General features: G+C 47.0%; 1 protein-coding gene across 1 annotated transcript; it reads right to left on the bottom strand.

Annotated features, from left to right (window-relative positions):
- Positions 1-424: 424 nt before the first annotated feature.
- LOC146183965 (tetratricopeptide repeat protein 9A-like) lies at positions 425-967 on the bottom strand. The gene is made up of 2 exons (XM_084608449.1): positions 937-967; positions 425-762 (listed from the first exon to the last, which is right to left on the bottom strand). The coding sequence occupies exons 1-2, from the start codon at positions 965-967 to the stop codon at positions 425-427; spliced, it is 369 nt and encodes a 122-aa protein (XP_084464575.1).
- Positions 968-8594: the final 7627 nt, after the last annotated feature.

Genomic DNA, 8594 nt, shown 5'->3' with positions numbered 1-8594 from the left:
CAAGTTTTTCAATGGGTACAAACTTTCCCCGGTCTGGTGCTCGGCTCTTTGGCGTGTAATCTTTGGAAAAGGGGTCATAGGTTCCAAATAGTTGCTCCGATGGGACTGTGATTCGTTCCGCCATCAGATAACACTAAGTTCACTTCGCGCGGCAAACGCCCAATGTTTGGCCCTTCTTTTTCGTGCGACAAATATGACTTTTATTGGAAGTTCCAGTAAAAATATATCTTTATAACAGTTTTTAAGAGGCAGCCTACTCACACACAGCACAGCAAGCACTGAATGACTGCCAAAAACCACGAAGGTGGCATGGGAATGAAGATATCAGACGCCAATTCGATGAGATCAATGCAATGAAGGGGCGGCCTCGCATGTGTGTGTGAATGCAATGAAGGGACGATGACCCGTGTGCGTGTGACGCATGTTATTTTGTGCCGGGAGGCCGTTCCGTGACTTCGTTGAACAGCGTGATGTATTTTGTGATCTCTTCATCTGGCGTCTTGCGCTGCCTCTTAGCATCGTTTAAGCAGCTCCGGGCAGTTGTGTAGTTCCCCAAGTGGTAGTGGGCGACCCCCTTGCGATACAGGGCCTTGACGTTGCTGGGCAGGACGCGCATCACATTATCGCAGTAAGTGACTACTCGGGAACAGTTACAGTTGGGCTGAAGCAGCAGGTACGCGGCAAGGTTGTAGCAGCCAGCCTTCAGCCTCTCCAGCTCATCCGTGAACTCCACGCTCACAGGGGCAGGTGAAGGATTGACAGCTGTGTCATATATTCACTGGCAGACAAGAACATAGAGCAGGCACTCGTGGTACTTGCGGATCGCGGGCTTTATTCGGCGATTATAGTAGAGTTCATTGTCTTCCTGCTTGCACACTTTAGCGTGCTCAAAGTTCTGAATTTCGCTCTGCCGCTTCTCAGACCGCGCAGGCTTACTTGTCTGGCCGTCAGTGGACAGTTCCCCCATGGCCCGAGCGTCAGTGTCCATCGCAGCCATGAAGTTCGAAGTCGTGGTTCCGCTATGATTAGATATCGAGACCAAGAATTACGTCATGCGTTGATCGAGCAAGTACTCCGAATCCAGTTCGCAATGTGTGGCCGACGATAACTAGACAAGTGGGGTTAAGCGGTTCGCCACTACCACCACACAATCTCGCCACACTATCTCAACCAAACATAATTTTACGACCAAGGCAGTTTTTTAAAAGCGAGGATTATAATAGACATGGTTGCACATGTGTGCACCAACGTCATAGAAATTGTTGCACATGTGTCCACCAACGTCATAGCACGTACACCGTCCACAAACACTGCAATTCGGTTCTTTAACATCGAAACGCCCAGAAGCATAAGTAAGCTAGAATCATTTGCGACTTCACCTCCATCGGCCGCACTCACTAGTTTCCCGGAGGCGGCGACCATCGTCGGGGAGAAGGGAAGCGTCATAGGCGCCAAGATGGTGGTGTCAGGCTACAGTCAGAGGCCGGTGATTCGTTTTGGTTCAGCGCCATTCTGCGCTCTTGTCGGCTAGCTGTTGCTCTGTACTCATTCCTGCCAGGTGTTCTATATAAATCATCATTGTCAGCTGGACACCTTGTACGGGAGTTTACCCACTGTCGGCGATACTGCTGGTACGGGCGGCGATTGTGGCAAAAACGCGAAATGTGGTCTATCATTCCACAGGTATAACACACTGGCGGCTCACATTCATTCGATGAAGAAGGCTCACCGCCGCTTGGATTAAACGCTTCAGGTTCTGAATGTAGTAGACAAGGAGGATAAGCGTGCTCGCTGTTGCAGGCGTTGATGGTGAGAGGTTGGATGTTCGGGCGATGAGCAGTAGAGCACCGGATGTCCCAAGGAGATGTAACAGAGGGTGCAGAATTGTCTGCCTACGAGGTGCCACAGTTGACGGGTCTGACGTGGCCCCCAATATATTGATGCCTCCGAAGCTCTACGAGGACGACCTGCCGATCTGCCATGTTCGTCGCTTCAGACACATATACACAATGGCGACAGTTGTAGCATTAGGCAACCGACCAAACTTCGGGATGATACTGCGTCGCCTCAAACCTTAAAACGTGCGAAATGTGTTACATCAACGGTGATATTCAAATTGTCAATGCTGATGAGAAAGCTGTGCACATCTTTCGCTATTCCCTTGAGGAGGTGGCCCACTTTGTCTCCCTCAGTCATCCGAGCATTAACTATTCTGCACAGCTTGAGGACCATGAAAAGGAAATAACAAGAAGAATAAGATTGGGATGGGGCGCATTTGGCAAGCACTCGCAGAATATGACTAGCAGCTTACCGGTATCGCTCAAGAGGAAAGTATAGAACAGTTGCACCCTACCGGTAGTCACCTATGGGGCTGAAACTTGAGGCTAAAAAAGAGGGTTCTACTTAAGTTGAGGACAACGGAGACGGCTATGGAACGAAACATTGTAAAGGCAACATTAAGAGATAGTAAGAGTGCAGAGTGGGTCAGAGAAATAGCTCAAATTACTGACATTCTAATTAAAATTAAGAAGAAATGGGCATGGGTAGGACATGCAGTGCGAAGAGAGGATAACTGATGGTCGCTTAAGGTAACAAACTCGATTCCAAGGGAAGGAAAGCGTGACAGGGGGTGGCAGAAACTTAAGTGGGCGGATGAGGCTAAGAACTTCGCAGGGGTCAATTGGATGCAGCTAGCACAGAACCGGGTTTATTGGAGAAATATGGGAGAGGCCTTCGCCCTGCAGGGGGTATAGTCATGCTGCTGATGATGATGACAGCTTGAGGACTTCTATGCAAGTTGTGCAAGTCGCCCCCGGTACTTGCGTTCGCTCAGACAGTCTGTTTGGCGCTCTTTTTTCGAGTATTGGCATCCCCAAATCCCGCTCTCATTTCTTCCATGAAGCGATCTCAGGTGGTAAGGAATGCTTCATGATTGTCAAGCCATGTTAGCGCAGTTTCTTCAAGAAAGAAGACCATATTCGTTAGCTTGATATTCGCCACCCAGCGGTTGGGTGTGCTCACGCGATTGTAGTGGGTGAGCTAGCCATCCATGTTTTCCCTAGGCTTGCCATAAATGTGCCGGGGTTCCCGATAAGGTTCTGTGGAGGTCTGTTGTGCTGCTGGCATGGGCAGTGTTGAAGAATCTGCTTGCGCCATCTCCGTCTGTAGGGGGATAGCCCAGCAATTCTGCTTTGGCGGTGCAGGAGAGGTTCCGTGATCTCTAGCCCGCAAGCTCCACCACACTTGTTACGAGGTTTATTTACACGGATATTAAGATGCGCTGAAGATTAGCACACCAGAGCCGACAGACCCAACATCACCTTCCTCCCCCGCAAGGGCACCTTGTGTAAACTAGGTGTTGGTGCTTGGTGCCACCACGGACCCTGAGCCCCCATACCGAAGCTGTAATCCGTACCGTGGCGATAGGTTGAGAGGTGGAGGGAAGAAACCTTGAACGGTGGCGGTCGAGGCCATGGTCAAGCCTCGGCCGATGGGCTCCTCGCCTGTCCACCAGGCGATGGGCTTCGAGACCTTCCTCTGCGTATAAGGGTGAACCAGAGGCGACATATATTAGGACCCCTTAAACTATCCATACTGCATAGAAAAACTACCTTTAAAAAAACCTGATCGACCCCCGAAAAGGAGTCGCACCGAAGTGACGCAAAAAATCACGACACCGACTGAGAACTTTCCAAAATACCTTGTCTTGAGCTCTATAACCGAATCAAAACGAGTAAATGAACTGTCAGTCTTTCTGATTGCCAACTCTCTGAAGGCCATCATTGGGGCAAACTATAAAGCGAAAAAACTAGGATCTGGTGACCTGCTAATAGAGGTATCAGACAAAAGTCAGTCTGACAACCTCCTCACAACAAAAACATTTGCTCACCTTGATGTTCAAGTATCACCCCACCGCAGTCTTAACAGCTGCCAGGGAGTGGTTTCTGAGCGAGACCTCCTAAACGAAACAGGATCAGATCTCCTTGAGGGCCTACAGAACCAAGGTGTAACAGCAGTATGAAGAATAACAATCAGGCGAAAGAATGAAGAAATAAAAACGAAACATATTGTTCTCACCTTCAACCGGAGCACACTTCCTGAATTTATCAATGTGGAATTCATCCGATGCAAAGTTAGCCCGTACATACCAAGCCCACGCAGGGGCTTTAAGTGTCAGCGGTACGGGCATGGTAGCCAGATATGTCGAGGACGCCTTACATGTGCAAAATGCAGCGCACATGACCATGCAACCGATAAATGCAGTGCAACTGACTACAAATGTGTGAACTGTGAGGGCACCCACCCTGCATACTCGCGATCCTGTGTAGCCTTTCAGGCCGAAAAGGAAGTAATCAATATAAAGGTAACTGAGAAGATAGCATACGGAGAGGCGCGGAAAAAGCACAGAATGCTTTCCTCCGCTCCCTATGCTGACGCAGCCCGCAGAGGGGTCAGGCCACGTCTAGTAACGGTGGGCACGCAGTGCAATGCTGCTGACGTGCTCCCACCACGGCTCCTCACTAAGCAGCCACCGGCTGCACCAATCTTTGCAATCCCGGAGGTCACTTTCCCCCAGACGTCCGGGACACCAAAGACATCTGAGAGGGACTTGGTTCCCCTTGAAAAACCTCTTGCCTCCATGCCTTCACCAGAGGCGATGGAGGTGAGCATGGACTCCGCAGCGTCAGCGGCGCCTAGGGAGTCCGCCAATGAGAGGCGGGGCCTGCTAGACCGCCTCAAATCAAAAACCACACACCAGTTAAGCCCCCTGATAAGGGTGGCGAATCTTAACCCTACTCTATATTCTTTCCACACCTACCAAAATGGCTGCCGAGAGCATCATTTATTAGAACTGTCGAGGACTTCTAAAAAATCTGGATGACGTATACGAAATCCTCGCCGAACACCAACCAAACATAGTGTGTCTGCAAGAAACGCATCTGAAACCAACAAACACAAGTTTTCTTAAGCAGTATCGCGTATTCAGGAAAGATAGGTAAGGCAGTACTGACCCCTCCGGTGGCGTTGCCATTGTAACACAAAAGTCAATCGCTTGTTGAAACATCTCGCTTAACACAGACTTAGAGGCAGTGGCAATACAAGCCTTAATATTCGGTAAAATAACAACGGTATGTTCGCTGTATATTCCGCCAGATCATAGACTATGTAACAAAAGTTTTGACAAGCTGATTTACTATCTCCCGGAACCATGGCTGCTGGTCGGAGACTTTAATGCCCACCACCCATTATGGGGATGTACAAGAACGGACTTCCGAGGTTCACTAATTGAAAAATTTTTGTTGTCCTCAGGATCATGTTTACTCAACTCAAAACAGCCAACATACTACAACTCAGCTCATAATACGTACACAGCCATTGATTTAGCCATTGGCTCTCCGATGCTCTTGGCAGCTACAGAGTGGGTTGTTATTGACAATCTATATGGAAGTGACCATTTTCCCATCTCTGTGAAGTCCACAGGCAATAAAAATGTAAATGCATCTAGTCCCAGGAAATTTAAAGAATATGCGGCCAACTGGGAGATATTCAGGGAACACTCAGCTCTGCCCTGTTCATCAGTTACTGCCTTAGGCGTTGACGAATCTCAACTCTTGATCACGCTGCACATTATAGATGCTGCAGAAAAACACATCCCACAAACATCAAGTAAGCCACGAAACAAACGAAGGCCGTGGTGGAATTCAGAATGTAAGACTGCCCGTGAAACACAAAACAAGGCATGGTCGAAGTTACGCCGATACCCCACGGCTGAAAACCTAATAGGATTTAAGCGTGCAAAGGCAAATGGCAAACGTGTTCGACGCATCTTCAAGCGAGAAAGCTGGTCATCATTCCTTTCTTCTGTGAACTCTTATTCTGATGCTCACAAAGTATACAACAGAATAAGAGCACTCAAAGGATATAGCACAATCCCAACGCCCCTTGTCAGCACCAGTGGTGACTCACTTGAACACCAAGCAGACACACTAGGGCAACACTTCTAATATGTATTCAGCTCAGCGCACTATACAGATTCCTTTTTGCGGCACAAGGCAACTGAGGAGAAGAAGCCTATATGTGATAAAAGACCGTGTACAGGAGAGTACAATAGCCCATTCACCATGCAAGAACTGAAGATTGCACTTGGCACATGTGGGAACACAGCACCTGGTCCTGACAGGATCACATATGGAATGCTCAAACACCTGCATACGGATACGCTTGACACCTTACTCTGCCTGTATAATAAAATATGGGCCACAGGACGCTTTCCTAAAGCATGGAAGGAAGCGATCATTATCCCGATATTAAAACCCGGAAAAGAACCCACTCTTGCTGCCAGTTATCGGCCTAATGCTCTACCCAGCTGCTTATGCAAGCTTTTTGAAAAAAAGGGTAAATCGCCGCCTTCTAGATTTCCTTGAATACAATGGTCTTCATCAAAACCAAGCTGCTTTTAGAGCTGGGCGGTCAACAGCTGATCAGCTCATTGCATTTGAGTCATATGCTAGGGATGCTTTTGTACATAAACAACATTGTTTATCTGTCTTTTTCGATCTTGAAAAAGCATATGATACCACTTGGCGCTATGGTATCATCCGCGACCTCTTCTCTCTTGGCATCACAGGAAACATGTTGAACACAATTCGAAGTTACTTGTCTGAACGAACCTTCAAGTTCGTGTTGGCAATGCATATTCAAAGCATTACATACAGGAAAATGGTGTCCCTCAAGGTGGTGTTCTCAGTTGCACACTTTTCATAGTCAAAATGAACTCTAAAAAGTGTGTTGCCAAAAAACCATTTCTTGCTCTGTATATGTTGATGACATCCAGATAAGCTTCAAATCTTGCAACTTGATCATCTGTGAACGACAGATTCAGCTAGGTATTAACAAATTGTCCAGGTAGGCTGATGACAATGGGTTTAAATTTAACTCTGAAAAAAGTGTTTGTGTACTTTTCTCTAAGCAGCGTGGCGTCAGACCCGGCCCCAACATTACATTGAATGGTCAGAGCCTAGCCCTTAAAAAGGAACATAAATTTCTTGGCATAGTTTTTGATGAAAAACTTCCCTTCATTGCCCACATAAAACAGCTGCGACTGAAGTTTCTCAAAGCAATGAATCTGATAAAAATCCTCTCTCACCTTTCATGGGGCACAGACCGCGACTGCCTTCTGAGCCTTCTGAATAGTGTAGTTCTATCACGCATTGACTATGGCTCCATGGTCTATGGGTCCGCATCATCCTCTGCTCTGAAATTGCTTGATCTCGTGCACCACCTCGGCCTTCGCCTCGCCACGGGTGCTTTTCGAACTAGCCCAATTGCTAGCCTTTACATCGAGTCGAACCGATGGTCACTGCAACGAAGAAGAGAATTTACTTGTATGACTTATGCTATGAAGGTTCTATGCCAACTAGATCATCCATGTCGCCGGCTCCTGCTTGACAAAACTAGCACTGCGCTTTTCTCAAGAAAACCATCTCTGACACCGCCATACCCAATCAGAGTTGCCACTCATATTGAACATCTGGACGTTCCAGTTACCAGTCTTCATACAACTGCCATAAAAAACTTAATTCCTCTTTGGGAAATGCACACTGTTAATTGTGACCTGTCGTTTCTTGAAGCGGGTAAACATGCATCCCCTACTGCCATACAGCAGCACTTCATGTCACTTTAGGAGAAGTACACTTGTGATGAATATTACACTGATGCTTCGAAGTCTGCTCAAGTCTCCTGTGCAGCACATGGACCACAGTTTTCACAGCCAAAAACCCTGAACAGACATACTAGTATATTTACCGCTGAATGCCATGGTATCCTTTTAGCTGTGAGACACATTATAGAAAATAAAATACAGACGTCGATCATCTACACAAACTCCCTCAGTGTTTTAACGTCCCTATCCTTTTGGAAATGGCATAACAAGAACCCAGTCCTGAACTCTCTTTATAATTTCCTTATGCTTGCCCATAAACTAGAAATTAAAATTACAATGTGTTGGTGCCAGGCCACCGCTGTATACCGGGTAACGAGGCCGCTGATAGGCTTGCTGCGTCAGCTGCCCTTCGAAATGACACAGACATTGATAAGATAACTTATCATGACCTCAAGCCACACATAAAAAACATGATTCGGCAACAATGGCAAGAGGAATGGGACACAGCAACAGAAAATAAACTGCACACAATAAAGCCAAGCATAGGCAGGGCAGGTACACCACAAAAAAACAACACAGATTTAAAGAAGTACCTCTGTGTAGACACAGAATTGGTCACACATACACAACGCATACATATCTTTTAACTAACTCTCCTGCACCGCACTGTTTGAGATGTGGTGATCGGCTCACTGTCATTCATGTTTTAATTATATGTGCACAACTGGAACCGGAAAAAAGACGTCATTTTCCCTCCTTGTACACTCTTCAAATACCTACACACCCATCCATTTTTATTGGTGACAATCCAATATTTCCTTTAAATCAGGTGCTCAAATTTTTATCGGAAGTAGGTTTTTTACATGGAATTTTTTATCGACGTGGGTCTCAGCCCGTTCCTCCTTGAGAAGACGGATGAGCTCTCTTAAAG

This window comes from Amblyomma maculatum, chromosome 7 (genome assembly GCF_055883805.1).
Source record: "Amblyomma maculatum isolate TAMU_Amacu chromosome 7, ASM5588380v1, whole genome shotgun sequence".
Taxonomy (NCBI): domain Eukaryota; kingdom Metazoa; phylum Arthropoda; class Arachnida; order Ixodida; family Ixodidae; genus Amblyomma; species Amblyomma maculatum.
Note: the sequence above shows the minus strand (reverse complement) of the source record. Positions and strands in the feature narration are given on the sequence as shown.

Excerpts from the sequence above, each read along its gene's own strand:
- LOC146183965 (XM_084608449.1), bottom strand. The coding sequence starts at position 967 with ATGGGGGAACTGTCCACTGACGGCCAGACAA. Across the intron at positions 763-936 it reads GTCCACTGACGGCCAGACAA|CTGTCAATCCTTCACCTGCC; the intron begins GTAAGCCTGCGC and ends TATATGACACAG.